The sequence below is a fragment of the Streptopelia decaocto genome (genome assembly GCF_964273445.1).
Source record: "Streptopelia decaocto genome assembly, chromosome: 2".
Classification (NCBI taxonomy): Eukaryota; Metazoa; Chordata; class Aves; order Columbiformes; family Columbidae; genus Streptopelia; species Streptopelia decaocto.
This window is the reverse complement of record NC_138655.1, coordinates 6,364,639-6,381,938: the sequence shown is the minus strand read 5'-3', so window position 1 is coordinate 6,381,938 and position 17,300 is coordinate 6,364,639. Positions and strand designations below refer to the sequence as shown.

General features: G+C 41.8%; 1 protein-coding gene across 4 annotated transcripts in view; it reads right to left on the bottom strand.

Moving 5' to 3' along the window:
* Positions 1-1,971: 1,971 nt before the first annotated feature.
* COL22A1 (collagen type XXII alpha 1 chain) overlaps positions 1,972-17,300 on the bottom strand; it is a 233,084-nt gene continuing 217,755 nt past the window's right edge. For all 4 annotated transcript variants that reach the window (XM_082043903.1, XM_082043901.1, XM_082043904.1 and 1 more), the window contains 10 exons: positions 16,753-16,806; positions 14,887-14,940; positions 12,141-12,212; positions 10,169-10,204; positions 9,810-9,854; positions 9,328-9,507; positions 6,402-6,468; positions 5,292-5,474; positions 4,858-4,935; positions 1,972-3,898 (listed from right to left, as the gene is read on the bottom strand). In XM_082043903.1, coding sequence (XP_081900029.1) covers positions 3,711-3,898; positions 4,858-4,935; positions 5,292-5,474; positions 6,402-6,468; positions 9,328-9,507; positions 9,810-9,854; positions 10,169-10,204; positions 12,141-12,212; positions 14,887-14,940; positions 16,753-16,806 — 957 coding nt within the window. In that variant the 3' untranslated portion in view covers positions 1,972-3,710. The remainder of the gene's footprint in view (positions 3,899-4,857; positions 4,936-5,291; positions 5,475-6,401; positions 6,469-9,327; positions 9,508-9,809; positions 9,855-10,168; positions 10,205-12,140; positions 12,213-14,886; positions 14,941-16,752; positions 16,807-17,300) is intronic.

Here is a 17,300-nt window from a genome sequence, read left to right as displayed (position 1 = left end):
CAAGTGGCAAGAAGGAAAATAATCCATTCCCTGCTGCAGATTCCAAGAAGCAGCTAATTCAAAACTGTATAGATGACAAGTATAAATTGATAAATAATTTAACAGAAAAAAAAATGTTTTCCCCAATTTATTCTATTGTTTTGTTTGGGATTTTAATTTATTTATTTGACAGGCAAAAATTTAAATTGAATAATGGTCTGTTTGTTATAATTGCTATAATTTACACATACAGACTTGGTTTAAAAAGAAAGAAATAACAACTCACAGCGATGCCATAAAACCTATGTATAGTAGCACCTTTTAATATATGTAAGCACCTTTTAAATATGTAAGCACCTTTAAAATATGTAAGTAATATATATTGTCTGGCTCTCTAATGCAATTTTAGCAGTATAACCCTTCCTAGCACAGGACCAGCCAAAACAAAATCCAACAAAAACATTATAGTATTGCTGTGATTAAACCTCAGACTCAGAGAACTGAGATGCAAAAGCTACCACGCTCCCTTATTCGAGAGTGGCTAGAGAGGCCATCGGAAATGTCCCTGTCCTACCTGCCACCTCCTGTCTCCATGGTCACCTTGCAAGATGCTGGACAGACAATACACGTCTGTTTGTCACCTTTCAGCACACACCGTCACCTGCTCAAGCACAGAAGTATCTGTATTTTCTGGAAAGCAGCTTCTGACCATGCCCAGGGCTGTAATTCTAGGTTTACTGCCTGCCCAGATAGCAGACCTTGTTTAGAAAGTAACCTCAGGCCACCTTTCCAGAGACTGCAAAACTGCATAAACAGACTGAGGCAAAGGCTGTTGCAGTTTTTGAAACCCTGCAAGTACACCCTCCTTTCTTACCTTTTATTGTGGGTGACTTTTAGGCACAGTCACATAAGGCTTTCTTCTGTAAGAGGTGGCAGCTACAGGAACCTCCCTTTGATGACGCTACTCATAGAAACTGGGTGGCTATAAACACAGGTCTTAATCTAGGTCTGCAGTATGTCTCGTACTCCTCTCACTAGTGACAGATTATGCTTGCTAAATGTCATTTAACTGGCTGGAGAGAAAACGAGATTTAAGAAAAAGCAGGGAAATGGCACCCACTGAATTCAGGGCACAGAGGCAGTCTGGATGTCTCCAGGAACAGAACCATATGCTTGGGAATACGCGGTAGCAAAGGGAACGAAGCTGTGTCCCCTCTTCTGGGTGGAGAAGTTGCAGAAACATAGTCTGTGGCTAACCCACGCAGATCTTTTAATTTCTATTAAAGATAGAGGCATGTTCTTCATGTTTCTAACACACACTTTTGGTGGTGGCTCCAACATACATTCAAATGAAAATGGTTATCCAAAAAAACACCCTAGATCTCCTTCAACTAGATACCACTGCACCATCTCACCCGCTAGGGGTTGGACTAGATGACCTTTAAAGGTCACTTCCAACACAAACTATGCTATGATACAATGATCTCATAGGGGTGAAAGACCCCGAAATTTGTTGAACAGAACATCAATCTGTATCTACCCATCCCATGGTGTACCAGAATGTACTGAAGTCTATGCCATGCATGGTACATGTAGACATGCATGATGACAGACAATCTGCTGAGGCTGAGGAGTCACCATCATGACAGGAATTCAATGTCACATTAACATAGCCCAGGTGTCATGTTTGACCTCCAAAAAGCCTGTCACATATATCCAAAATGATGTCTCGTACCCTGGTGGGAGGTATCTCTTCAGTAGGAACCCTGCTCTGCCTCACCACCGGAGGGATGAAATCTCACTCAGCCTCAGAGAAATGGTGCTGTAAAACATAATGTGATCAACATGCTTAATACTGAAATATAGTATGCTGTCGGAAGCTGCAGTACAGTAACAGGTGTACCACTGAGAGTTACTTAAAAGCAGTAAGCTTTTCACTTTGTGATATTTTTCACCTTGATTGGTCTTTCCATAGCAAGAAACACAGTAAAATCAAATCAAAGAGTTTATTTGCAAAATAGCACCACTGAAAGCAAAACAGTAAAGACTTTGTTTAACCCTGGCATGTGAACATGTTTTTTAATTTCATGTTTCAGTAAAACAGAGGCAAATTTTATTTGCTACCAGTTGAGAAAAAGTCTCCAAGGCTGGCAAACAGTTATCTCCAGGCTTTAGCATCACGATCTGACTCTGGGGTGGTTATAGACAGCTGTGGCTTCTGCTTGGCTTGGCCAGCTTGGAAGCACCATGCCATATGGTGAACATGCCAGCAGGGCAGGGTGTCTCTTTTCCATCTCCAAAAGACCTGATGTGATTTCCAAACACATTGAGCACTTAGTGCCTGTGTCAGGTTGATTACTCTGATCTCTCACTACAAAATGCTTTGTGCAGAAGAGTTTCGCAAATGCAGCTGCTTTGCTGGCTGGAACATATATCTGAGGCCTGACCACCTTTCACATCACCACCTTTGTGGGTGGACATGTCTTGTTCAGAGGGTTAAACTCACAAATGACCTGTTGTGGAGATCTTTTCAGACTCCATTCCCTCGTATTTTTTGCATTCTCAGGTTGTTTTCAGCAGTTAGCTGATAGGGAAAAAGGACCAGTGTCTGACTTTTTGTTTTCTCCCTCAAACACAATTTCCTCCAGGTTTCTGAACACTTTTTTGCTCTGACTCTTTCATCAGAGATCAACCTCCTCAGAGACCAGCTTACAACCTCTCACCTACCCTCTAAAATGCAACCTTGCCAAGTTGTTGTCATAGTGGATCCTCCAAAATTATGACGTTAGGTCACACTTGACTTCCTGAGATTTTTAATACCAAGGGATTTTCTATGCTGCTCTGGTTTGTTTTTGGGTGAAGCACTGGCAGGGATCTGTGAGTCTGTTGACAATGAGCAGGGGATTTGACATTTCTGAGGTGACAGAGGACAGAATCAAAGGTTTTTGCAGAGGTATCTCCCTGACAGAAGGAAGAAAAGCTCCATCTGGTAGAATGAAACCCCCTGAGTACTGAAGTTCTTGCACAGGGTGAAGTGAGGAGGTTTAGATCATCTCGGTGGTTCCTCCAAGCCTTACTGTGAAAATACCAAATGGTCCCATAAAAAGTAGGTCCAATAGGATACAGACTCACTTATAGGCAGAAGAATGTTAAATTTAACAGGGGTCTTCTGGAAAACACACACCGGCTGTTCATAACTGTCTGTCCATTGTGAGTTGAATGTATTGGAGACCTTTCCATCTTTGGCATGGCTTTGCCTTCCTCCCCTCCGTGTGGATGGCAGATAGCACCAACAATCCTGTGATCAGCCTTTGTCTCACAGTTAATGCCCTGGGCTGCAGGATTTGATTTCAGCTTCAAGGGTGAGGGGTAAAGCTTTGGAAAGAATTAACCGGATAACAGACAAAAATTTTGGCATTGGAACGGTTATGCATAAGAAGCTACACAATTAATTGATATTATATGCTCTTCAAAAGAGAAAAAAACCCACTTATTTTTAATGTTTTAATATGCCCTGATGTTAGAGAAAACAAAAACAAATTCACATATCACATCAAAGATAATAATAATAATAATAATTATATTTCATAAAAATAATCTGACCGACCGGCAGCATTTATTCGCTTTAGAAGGCCTCCCATGAAAGAAACACAGTTGAAGACATCTGAGAGCTCTTGGCAGGCGTGATGAATTCAAGTTTTAAAAACGAGTCTGGGGATACTCCCTGCGTGCTAGGGCCCTTTGACGTTGGTGGGTCTGGCAGCCAGGCTTGCATAGTAAGCGCACTGAGTCAGGTCACACTGTCCATTGGCTCCTGGAGGCCCCTGCGGGCCGGCGAGACCAGGTAGCCCAGCTTCACCTTGAGGGCCAGGTGGTCCTGGCAGCCCATCTTTGGCATAGCCAGGCTCCCCTGGGAGGCCTAAAATAAGAACCAAAACATCCTTGGTGAGTGGCATTGCCAGGGTTCGGCACTTGGCATTGCAACATCATGGGAGATGGCTTTGCTGCCAACCTGGGTGCAAACATCAGCTTCCACAGATTGTGGTCTGTCTGGCACGTGTCTACAGGGATGTGGCAAGTGTATCTCATTGGAATGCAAGATTTTCAGCCCCTAGAGCATCATTGGGTTGCACAACCGTGCTCTTGCTGTTCTTCTGTCACCAGGCTGTTGAAGCTGTGCAGCTGCACAAGCCAACTAATGACATATGGTCATCATAGGCAGGAGGTGAGGATGGGAAAGCTTGTGGCATGATCTGACTTTGGGAGATAACTCATTTGTACAAAGCATATCGGGTTAGCACTGTTATTTTAAGGCAACACAGGGTCAGTATGCCAAATTCAACCCACAGACTTCTGAAAGCTTCCCACAGTTTCCTCCCCCAACAAAGCAGATTAAAGGCAAAACTGGTCAATGGCTCCTAATTGCGAATTAGAAACAAAATAAATTTGCTGCTTCTTTGTCAGCAAAGGTAAAGCAGAAGCTGTATGCCTGAGGCACAGGTGATGGATATGACCTTTTATAACATCTGAAACTACTCAGAACTCTGGGTTCAGCTTGGTCACAACAACATTCTGGCAAGTGCAGATAAGACACTTCATTATATACCTAGTGATTAAAGCTTCATTTTAAATTTGTCCCAAAGGTCAGCTAACCTAGCTGTTACTGAGATAGATCATTATACTTGTCAGTCAAGCTGAGGAAACAAAGGTAGCCAGATATGATGCCAGAGATATATTTCTTGCCTTTGGGCCACTTTCTACAGAAATTGTGTATGCCATATTTGTGTTATCCTGATCATCTATCTAACATGGCAGAGACCTGTGTCCTTGTAGTGGTTCTAAGTGATGTGTTTTGTGGGGTGTTCTGAATAAACACACCTGGAATTCCTGGAGGACCTATTTCCCCTCGTTGGCCAACACCAGTGTCTCCTTTCTCACCCTTTGCTCCCCTTTCTCCTGTAGAGATGGAAAGAAAAATAATGAACTGATTAGCATGATGTACAGAACTAAAGAATACTGCCATACATCTTCCATCCACACTGAAGCTAATATATTTGTTAAAAATAGTTCCTAATTGTGGCTAGTCCTCTGAGATAAGGTGTTCGGTGGGAATGGAAATTCACTCCAGTTCTGGATAGAGGTGAAAAACACCAGCTGATCACATTCACCACTTTTGGTTCCACAGGCTGAGGCTGCTTCTAACACGTGTATTTTGAGAACCACTTAAATGCTACTAAAAGGAGAAGTGGACATCAAAGTGCAGAGGACACATCCCTTTATTGAACTTCCCAAACACACCAAGTTTCACTCACCTTTGGGACCAATCGGTCCAGGTGGCCCTTCAGACCCAGTCTGTCCAGGCCGGCCAGGCTCTCCCGGAGGGCCAGTTCTTCCTGGAAGTCCTTCCTTCCCAGGAGGACCAGGAGGTCCTGGTCTGCCATGGGATGCTTTTACCTGTGCAGGTTGTATTTGAGCCAGGAGATAGGCTAACTTTGCTGTGAAGAGAAGGAAACGTGTTTGTTAGACTAGAAGATCAGTGCTTTAAAACATGGAGAGCCAGAAACAGTGGCCTAGTAAAGCCTAAGTATTGTCACAGATCAATTTTTCAGGGTCACCCATTTGCATCACAAAAGCATTCTACAGAATGGAGAGAGAAGGGTTGTCTATTTTCTCTTCATTGATCCAAAGTCTTGAATGCTTTTAGATTGGCATGGAATTTGAAGTCTGAGAGAGTGCAAATAAAATTCTTCAATTAAATCACTCCACTGAACCATGATATTTAGCTTCAGGAAAATGTCCATGGCTTTGTTTCTACTGTTCCAAAAGCTGTGTGATGAGAAGCACTACAGCTCAACTTTTCACTGTAGATGGGGTCAGTAGTGGTCTGCAATTCACGTACTTTGAGAGAAGCAGCAGTCAACAGCCACTCCACCCCATCTTCTCATACTGATGAGTGTCAAAATGTCACAGACAGAAATCAGGAATATTTCTCTTTCAGCTGTGACCTCAAAAGCAAATTTACATCCTACGCTGACTACTTTATTTTCCAGGAACCCCAATTTGTATCTGTTTTAATTTAAATCTTCTCTTGTCCTACCATCTCAGCCCAGGCATCTGCAGGAATGAATCTGCAGCAAAGCTGTTTTGGTATCAAAAAGCCATGAGGTGATTAACAAAGGCAATGGCCTTGGGTTGAAGAAGGGAGAAAGCCCCTGCACTATTGATGAGAACATCAGTCCTCGGGAACAGTAAAGCTCATTAAGCACATTTCATTTTACACACTCCTCTTTCCAGGCAGGTTTGTCACATCATTACTTTCTGTAAACAGGAGAGGTCAGGTGCCAGTTACACCACCACAACTACGGAAAGTATCTTTCATACTCTCAGATGTATCTACTGGCTTCCCAGAGCTGATTACTTACCATCTAGCTGCTTGTCTAACTCCTCTTGGATGAGCCTTCTCAAAGTCTCTAGAGATGGGGGTTCTCCCTAGAGAATAATAATCACAGTAATAACAAGACATAATAATCACAGCCAGGGGATCTGCAAATGAAACCCTCCACGAAGGATTTGTTAGATTGAATTTCATCACCCACACAGGGCTGCAGGGACTGTCTGAAAGGAGAATGAAAAGGGAGACAAAACATCCCAACCTGTTGGCAAGCCATGGGCTCAACAGTGTAAGCAGGGAGCCTGGTCAGAAGGCATAGTTGGTACATTGTCCCTGTCTCTTTTCCAGAGGAAATCTCCCTCCAGTACACTCATAGGAGAAGCAATAAAATAAAATCAGAAGAGACCCTCTGCTCTATGAGATCACAGCGGAAAGTCAACCTCCCTCTTCAGCGCCACACATCTCCTTGCAGAGAGAAGCACTCGTGCCCCTTGAGTGCTTAAGGTGGGTATCTAATGAGGCAACGGGGTCACTGGCAGCCAAGAGGGACCCATGTCCTGGGTGCACCCAGCACAGCATGGCCAGCTGAGCAGGGAGGGGATTGTCCCGTTCTGCTCTGCACTGGTGCGGCCTCACCTGGAGGTGCAGTCTCACCTGGAGGTGCAGGTCTGGGCACCACAGAATAAAAAAAGATATAAAGCTACTAGAGAGTGTCCAGAAGAAGACTATGAAGTTGGTTAAGGGTTTGGAGAGGAAGCCATATGAAGAGCGGCTGAAGTCACTTGATTTGTTCAGCCTGGAGAGGAGGAGACTGAGGGGAGAGCTCATGGTGGTTACAGCTTCCCCACAAGGGGAGGAGGAGGAGCAGATGCTGAACTCCTCTCTTTAGTGACCAACAACAGAGCCCAAGGGAATGGCAGGAAGATGTGCCAGGGGAGGTTCAGGTTGGACATTAGGAAAAGGTTCTTCACCCAGAGGGTGCTGGACACTGAACAGGCTCCCCAGGGAGGTGTCACGGCCCCAAGCCTGACAGTGTTCAAGAATAGCCTGGACAACGTCCTCAGACACACGGTGTGAACTGTGGGGTTGTCCTGTGCAGGGACAGGAGTTGGATTCGATGATCCTTGTGGGTCCGTTCCAACTCGGGATATTCTATGATTCTCTGAATCTAAGCATGCTGTAAACACTCATACTGGACACATCGCCTGCCAACAGGCCTTATCTCAGGGAACAGAAGCCATTTTATGCATATGATACCCATTCTTCCAAGCGAGTACAAAATTCTGCCTGATTTCACACAGTTGAAGGGAGACACTGATGTGGCTGCCTGGCCTTTGTCCCCTACCCAGCCTCCAAGGGACAACATCTTTTATCTCCTCTCACAGCTCTTTTGTGTGACGTTGCTGTTGAACAACTGTAATAGCTGTCAAAACTCAAAGAGATGTGAACAACAAGTTTGGATGATGCAAATGAAGAAATTATTAAAGCATTTTTAGTAGGTGGAAGGAGGATTTTTTTAGGTTGTGGCTTTCCAAAAAAATTTTAAGAAGACAGTGGTTTTAGGGTAACCAGACTCTGGTGTTTGCATACACCCAGAAGAAAAAATGTAAGTATATTTAAAAAATAAATCATTTTGAACCAGAAAGATGAAAAGTTTTACTTTGTAAATCATTTAAATCTTTCACTTGAAAAGCCATTTTAGTTTTTTGTTTAATATTATTCTTTGAATATCTTCCAGTTTTGAAAATACTTCTGGGCAACCTAAGGACTGCATTATTTTGTGTATCAGCTATATTCATGAAAGCGTTGCTTTTCTCTCACACTTATCCTTTTAACTTATAAGGGTGGAATCTGTGTCCTCTATTTTTATAGAAACCTTGTGAGGTCTTCTGAATCAGAAGTTACTCTTCATTAAGAAAATATAGATTTTGTTAAATAGCTAAGAGACATTTCAATTTTAAGCAATAACATTGCTGCTAATTACAGAGTTGGTCTATTTATTGCCTTCTTCCCAACACAATTTTTGCATGAGAAAAAGATGTGGTTTTTTGAGACAAAAGAAGCAATTTTGTCATTAAGTACTAACTATTTGTGATGGCTCTCAGTGAATATCGCAGTAAGTAAACATGATTGTGGAACATACTATGAAGGCTTACTAAGTAACTTTCCAAGTTTTAACCCTATTAGTTGCATTAAGTCTCCATAATCATCACTGGATTTCATCAAATCTCTGTGTTGCTGAGACACAGAAAGAAATGCTTTGTCTAAAATTTACCCAGCTTTTACATCAGAGATTATTTCACTATTTATTCCCCTCTGAATTAATCTCAAATTCATCCTCAGGATGTGTATAGTGGCTTCACTAGTGTTGGTAGTTTTTCTCATTCTTCTACATACATTACCCTTAGTTGCTCTCAATATAGAGATTGTTTCCCATTTGGGAGAAAAAAAAAAAAAAAAGAAAGGACAATATTAACCAAAATAGGATTTCATTAAATCTAATGAGCTGACTCCAAGATTTCCAGGATTAGAGCAGTGACCTTTCCACAGCTCAGCATTTTGTCATAACAACCAGCAGCAGTGGAAGGCATAAGACGTCCACATGAAATGCTGCACGTTAACATCCTTATAGAAAGAAGCTTTTTCAGACCCAAGACCCATGGCCATAGTCGCATGACCCTGATTTAGGCTTTTAGCAGTGCGAAGGGTCAGGGACTGACTGCTCTGGCTGTAGGTCTCGATTGTTCAGATCTCCTGAAGTTCAATCCACACCCCCACAACACATCCCTGAGATGTGCTCTCCTCCTCTCCTTTTTATGTATCAAGAGATAGAAACACTCATCCACGTTATAACACACACCTGCTCTGGTTTCTACCAGCCTCACTTAGGTACTTTGCTGATCATACACACTGTGGCACTAAAATTACTGTACAAAACCCTTCTCTGGCAGTCTTACCCTTGGTCCTGGAAATCCTGGTTGTCCTGGAGGACCAGGAGGTCCAACTTGCCCAGTGTCTCCTGGGGGTCCATGGGGACCCATCAGTCCTGGATGGCCTTTATGACCAGGTATCCCGGGATCACCTGGAGGCCCTTTTTCTCCTTGAGGGCCTTTTTCACCTTTGATGCCAGGCTCTCCCTAAGTGGAAAAAAACCCCATAAGTTACCATCACAAAATGAGAGGCAAATTTCTCATTTCCAAGCACAGCAAAACACAAACAGCTGAGCTGGCAAAGTTACTGAATACAACATCTGGTGAATTACAAATGATCCTCAAATTATTACTGACAGAGAATGATTAAAGAGAAGGCTGGGGGGGTAAGAAGCACGGCAGATCTCTACAGCCCGTGCTTCACTCTTGAATGACCCCTTCCCCCAGCGCCTAACTCAAAATAGCTCTTTATTTCAATGGAATGAAATAACTAATAATTTCCAACCTACCCTTTCTCCTTTGGAGCCAATTTCACCTGGTTTCCCTGGGGTACCCTGCAACAAAATAAGGGTAAACGTAAAAGAGCTATCCATAATAACAGTCGATAATAAAGCACATGCCTTTGCAATGATTCTTGTGAACTGGGGAAAATTTATTTCCCTATCGGTCCCACAGATTCCTGAGAGCTCCTTGTTTGCTCTCAAATATCAACAATTCAAGAAAAAAAAAAAATCAATTTGTTGCAACCCAGGTAGCATCTTTTATGTTTTGTTTTTGTTTGTTTGGTCTTTTTGTTGATGTTTTCTTTGTTTGTTTGTTTTCCCCAAGACACCAGTCGTACTTTGAAACAACTGGGAATTTAACTTACCTGCTTTCCAGGAGGACCCTTCTCTCCTGGTTCTCCCTGAGAGATAAAAGAGTGAATTTAGCACCACACTGCAAGGAGCTGGAAAAAAGACCTTATCGAATAACCACAAGTCTTGCTTTCTGTTTAAAGCCTGAGATTTCTTGAGTTATAGAAGTAGGATGAGGACAAATCACCCAAACCCACTGTTGGGTTTGGGTGATTTGTCCTCATCCTACTTCTATAACTCATTCCTGGAAAGACACATTCTACAATTTAGAAAGCATTTTTTAGTAAAGATACATATTGTGTAAGTGTTTGCAAATAAAACTCATTAGCTGGTTTGCAAATAAAACTCATTACCTGGTTCATTTCTACTGAACCAGCTAAGATCAGGACAGATGTTTAATTGAAAGTGTGTTCCTGCTTTCAATACATTTTATTCCTTTTTCTTACAGACACTTCACAAATCTTCATACACTTTACTTGGGCTGGTTTAACTTAAATAGTGCCAATGTTATAGCCATAACAGTCTAAAGATGTAATGGAAATAAACCTTGTAAGTAGAGGTACCTTTTTGTATTATGCCAGCTGAGCTAATGAATACAGAGCCAGTGATAAATCAAGTTTGAGTCTGAAAGCTTGCCTGTGTTTCAGAACTATATCATAGAATCATGGGATCATAGAATGATAGAATGGTTTGGGTGGGAAGGGACCTTTATAGGTCATCTTGTCCAATCTCCAATATCAAATAACCTCGATTTATACAAGCACTTTATCAGGCTTTTCTTTTTTTTTTTATGCTCTGCATTTATAATGTGATAATTAGGCAATACAATCTTTGCATTTTAGCATTTCAGTGAAAAAAAGTCACTTCAGTCCTGAAGTAGAAGGGTAAAGCAAAGCAAACTTTACACTAGTTATTGCTAAAATTCTACCCAATTTCCCACATCATGAATGGAAAGATTATTCTTTATAGGCCATTTAAAATCCACACACATGACCATATGTACAATGAGTGCATGCAGGTAGTGTTTTTCTCTACAAACTGGAAACACATATAACAACTAAGACAGTACTAGGGTACCTCTATGTGTGCATGAGCAATGTAACTAATCATAGATGTGTGATCACATCAGCTTCAAATTAGGCAGCATCAAATTCACTCAAGTATTCCTTAAGGCCACTTCAGTTTTAAATGACCATCACATTTGCTACTTTAAATGAATTTTCTAAAGAAATATTTCTTTCTCCTCTTTTCATCATGAAACTCCCTTTCCAATAATGTAAAATAGATAAATAAATAAATCAAAGAATCATCCTGTGGAAGATTCAGCTCTTCCAGACTCCCATGAAAACATTTACATTCCATTTTAAGTCACAATAGACCTAGAAACAAAAATATTTACCTAATATTCACCATTCCATCCTCCTAGGAAAATGTAACATATTTGACTGTCCTTGGAATGGCTAAAGATATTGGATTTCAAGGCTGTGATATTTTCATGTGTATAGGTATTATTTTAGATCACTTTGGGAGATATATGAATGCTTTAATTGCAATGTACCTCTGTTGCTGTTAGCAAATGAATTTTCCTTGGAACAGCATATATCAGAAATACCTATACTATTATTAGCATTTAAAATTTCCCTGTTTAGCCCTTCTGGGGTTCATGCTGAGATATAGTCTGAGTAACTTAAATACCCTATACCTGTATTAAAAAAACTATTGAACAAGCATAATTAATGCACACATTATCAGGGCTGACTGACAGGTACCAGCTCAGTAAATGAGATTATGGATGTTCATCCACAACAAAAAATGCTATTTTTGCAGTACAGTTTCCTTTGGAAGTGTATGGCTTCTGGATCTGTCAGATCTCCTGCTTATGTTTTCTTTTTCTACCAGATTAAAGATGATCGTGTCCCATCTGCATCTGTCCAATATTTAAAAGCAGCTAATTAGTGGGTCTAATCCATCCCCAGACATACTTACAGGTGGTCCTCGGGGTCCTATGAAGCCAGGGAGTCCTGGGCTGCCATTTTCTCCTTTATTTCCTTTAGGACCCTTAGGACAGAAATGAGATAGACACTAGCAGCTCTTTTCCAACATCTTTTTTCCAGATCATGCATTTACAGACACATTGGAACTGGGAAATTTCCCTGTAGCAGCAGGACTTGCAAAACTGACAACGAAAGACAGAAAAAAGTCACTTAGAAAACCAGATTGCAAACACCATGTTTGCATTATTAATAAGCTATGTGGGGTCCTTTCATCAAAAAGAGGTGACAGTTATGGAAGTGACAGGAGGTGTCACGTTCAGCGGCTATTCTGGCGCTGCATCGTTTATAAGGCGGTGCTGGAGAGTGGAAGCGCTGTGATGTGCGATGACAGGGAAATGGCGCAGATGGTCACACTGCTCAAATCTGAGAATACAATGAACAGACAGCTACTCAGATCCTCTTTTGCCTTTATTTCCAGATTCAATTTTAAAAATCTCTGTCTTTTACTTATCTCTCATTAAATTCTGCCAAACTATTCCTTTTTTACAGATCAGGGCAGCTTAGATGGCAGGTCATGATACAAAGCCATTTCACGTACACGTCTCCTTCTTTTTTTTACTCTTATTTTTAACCTTTTATTTCAGAAATTTATCCCCTACCTTCTAATTAAGAACATATCCCTTTTTCTTCTTAAAGTGAAACTTGTCTTCATTTTAAGCCCATCTTGTGCAACGGGAGAACCAACAAACCTGACAGACACAAAGCTCATGGCTTTTGGGTATGAAATCAACACTGGAGATTTCAGGGGCTGGGCTGAATTGCTGCGTGCAAGCTTAAGCAATAAGCACGGTGAAGTGGGATGGGCACTGTCAAACAGATGCAAAAGGAAAAGGCTCCTTGCGCATTTTACCTTGAGATTACGGGTCAGCAATGGCGAAGGTAGAAAAGAAACCCTTATTGACATGATAACCTTCCTCGCTTCTCCTCTTTTTCAAAATAGAAATATAGTATATTGGCTTGCCACACCACATTGTGAAGGAAATTAGTGCATTTCCAGACAAGGCTGGAAATAAATGGATTTGTGTACAGCACAAGGAAATACTTCCTCTAATAACCTTTGTGAAAGGGAGAGGATTCATTTTAATGACAGAGAAGCAAACTGATGAGATGACTGTCTGTTCTGCTGACCAATACTGTCTCATTGCTTCCTCTTTCTCATCCATCTGACTTTTCAATCTCCTGTGTTATTTTTGGACTGTAAATCCTCTGCAGCAGAGATTACTGTAGTTCTGTGTTTGTGCATGAAGCTGCCTGGTGAGTCCCTGGGTCACTAGATGACTGTCTAGGTAATAAGATAACAGAATAATTAAAAAATTAACGTCATTTGGCACTCAGGGCATCCCAAAGCCACAGTGGCCTGGTGAAGGCACAGAAAGCCAAAAAGAAGCAGTAACAGGAATTGGGAACAGGAGTCAGCATGATGAGAAGCAAAAATGAAGGTTGAAAAGGCAACAGCAGGGATCCATGGGGTAAGAAGCAACGGCAGTGGTTCCAGGATGGTAAGAAGTAGTTGTGTCAAGGAGAAAAAAGCAGTGGCACTAATTCTTGGCTTCAGAAAGGCTGTGAAATTGCACCACTCCTACCCCACCTGTAACCTGTGAGTTATCTCCTCCTCATGCAGAAAGGTCTTACTTACTTCACTGAGACCACCTAGGATGAGACATCTCTGCAGCAAAGCAAAACCTGCTTGGGGCACAAGTCTGTGGCGAGGCTGGAGTTGCTTTATGGCATTGCGAGGGCCACAAAAAGTGCAGTCCTGCTGCAATTTTTCAAATTCTCCTGCTGTGCCTTTATTTCTATCTGAATCTAACAGCCCAGCAAGCTGTAACGTCTAGGTGGACAAACAGAGGGGAGAGCCCTGAATTGGAATAGATGCTACTGGACACAAAGGCACTATTGCATGGATTTGATGAATCCTGAACATTTTTCAGCTGCAGAATAGAGGAAAAACAAACCAAACCAACCAAACAAAACAAACCAACAACAGAAAAACCCAAACAAAACAAACAAAAAACCCCAAACAAAACCACAAAAAACAAACCAACAAACGAATTTAAAAAAACCCAACAACAACAACAAAATAAAACCCACCAAAAAATACTACAAAAAAACCCAAAACAACAAACTCCTCACTGTCCTCCTTGCAGATCTTCATTACCATGCTATTCTGCTACATAGGATGTCTCCAGGGGGGCTTCATTCTGCTTCGTGGTCTTGGTTTATTGCCCACTGTCTGCTCTTTCCTCAAGTGCCTGGGGAGGATTTTTCTGCGGCTGCTGTTTCTCAGTGGCAGTCTGCCAGCTCCCCGAGGCCCTTTCCTTCCCTGTGACAGCTCTCTGATGGCCGCACAGTCTCTGCTTGGCAAAATTAAGTCTACTGGTGAAGATAAGGCATGCCAATCTTTTTTTCCATAGCGAGTAATCAATCATTTCCTTTTTCTGTTAACACTTAACTTTTGCTGGGAAAAATGATGACCCAGCTAGCAGCTCAATTCCAGGAATGCAGCCAAATTCCCTCCAATGCCGTGGCCAGCCAGTGATTTTCAGATCACTGATCTTCAGACGTGGTATCATAAAGGATGGCAAACAGCTATACATAATCCACTTGATCTATACTTCATCCGTCACCTGTCCTTTGCATAACTTCTTGCTGCATGAGTTTCCCTTGGTGGTACTTACTGGGTTACCTGCTGGGCCAGGTTCTCCTGCAGATCCAGGTGATCCATTCTTGCCCTATGTCAAAAAGAAAAACTTTAATGAAGTATCGTACACTACAATTAAATATATCCACCTACTGCTGCACCAGCAGGGATTTCTTTAGCATTGGCCAACCTCCTCTCCTGGCAGACTACAGAGTAAGGATTTCTTATTTTCAATTGACCCCCAAACTTCTGCATTCCAGATTGCATGGCTGACACCACCACAGGACAAAAAGTGAGAGATGTGGACCCAAATCCTCTAATCTGAAGAGAACCTGACCAGTCCTTCTCCTCCTTCATTTCTTCACCCTTATCCCTACCATATGCAACATCCTCCTGTGAGGATGGAGCCACCTGCTATGGTAGCTCCAAGTTACCAGTGTTCAGACAAGCCCCTTTAGTCCTTGTTTGAAGCACCTCTTGGCAACTCACTGAACAACATTAAAATGCTCTGCACTAGCTCACAGATATCCCCAGATCCTCACATCTTCCTGTTTTAGAAAACTACTTCTCTCCAGCAGCTGAGGTAGGTCCTGCAAATTACTGCCCTGCCATCCTCTTTGCAGGGTTGCCATCTGAATCAGGGGCCAGAGGCCAGATATGTATTTTTTAATCATCTCTGGATTCCTGTTTTTTGGTGACTAAAGTTTAGTAATACGAAATTCTACAGCCTGCTTCTCTCTCCTTCCAAATTCGTCATGCAGAGATGTTTTTTCCCTGCATCAAAGTTGACCATAAAGACAACCCCTTTATAAAGCAAATATTCAAAATCATACCTCATGTTCCTTATTAACAAGTAAACAAAGCAGAGGAAGAACAAGAGAAACTGATACTTCGTCCTTCAACATACAAAGCCTCAAGTTTCTCTCCTCCAAGAAGAATATGGCCTGGAGTTATGATAATTTCTGTCTCCTCAAATATTTTCATTCATTGCTAGTGCTGTGCAGGGGCATGACATGTTGGTGATTGATGCCAGCAGTACAGGAATAATGAGGTAAATTACAAGGTAGACACAGGAGCTCTCCGTATGTTCCTACAGTCTAATTTAAACCCCTAACCTCCCACCCCAGAGGGACCTGCTGCTCCAGCTCCTGGCATTGCTGGCTGAATAAGTATTTTGCCCTGATTATGGGACAGGTTGTAGAAACTATTTCACTAACAAGTCTTCCGAGAAGGGAAAGAAATCACTCATGGCAACATATTAAAGACATGCCTAGGCTCAGCAACAGAGACCTGCATTCAAATTTGAAAGGGTTGATTTTCAAGAAAGAATTGAAAAACTCATTGAAAAGTAATTTCTCAGCCATCCCAGATGACAATTTATAAGATGTCTAACTAAATCACCATTTCTCTACTGAAGGTGTAATAAAGCTCTATAAGTGTTCAATTAAACAACTTTTTTCCTAAAACTATGTGGGTTTTTTTTTTTCAGAAAACAATAAAGACAGCATGACAAAAATGAAAAGTATCACAACTGGACCCCACATATCTTAAACTGGGCAGCCACAATTACTGTCTGTCTTTGAAAACTGAGGCTGTGTGAGAAGCGAGTGCGCTGCCAGAGGCAGGACTGGAATATGAGCCCTCTGACACTGCAGTCCTGATAGAATCCATTAAACTATCCCTCCCAGCAAGTCAGCAACCATCACTCTATTGCACTATTATAAGTTTTCATCAGTTTCTAGCAATATCATTCTGATTTGTTGTTCTCAAGGTAGGCAAAGTGTTTTAATCAACATCATCTGAATCTTAAGACTCTTCTTCCAAACCAGAATTCTGGACTGCAGGACATTCCCACTATATACAATGTACCTCCAGAAATGGTTTATCATGAGAGAAAACTCACCGGCAGCCCTCTGAGTCCTCGAGGGCCTTGTGGTCCTATGGGGCCAGTATCACCCTGAAATGAAGAAAAGTATCCTGGTGAGAAAGAAAGATCTGACATGAAGGCAAGTAAACAGGCATTTAAAAGCATTCCTACTAAATTACGCTGTTCACGTATTAGAGAGAAACAGCATTAAAGTGTCGCTACCCCCTTTCAGTTATGTATGAGGAAGGCCAGCCTTTTGAATTTTAAACATCTATCACTAAATGCAGCCTGATTACAAGCAGAAATCATTATTATCAGGTTATCCGAGAGCTGGATTTATCAGGGACAGAAATTTTCCAGTGTTTCTCAAGAACTGACAACTTTGTACTCTCTTGAGGGGGGCTTAAGACATGCTTCTCTCTTCTCTGAGTGGTTCCCCTAGGTCTGTCTTCCATTTTACTTTGCAGAGTACCACTTACAGCACAACTGTTTTCCAGTGATACAAGGGGTTGCAAATGAGAAGCCACTTCCCCAGGTCCCATGACAACAACACATCAGCCCCTCGGTATCTTGCTCAGTAGCTG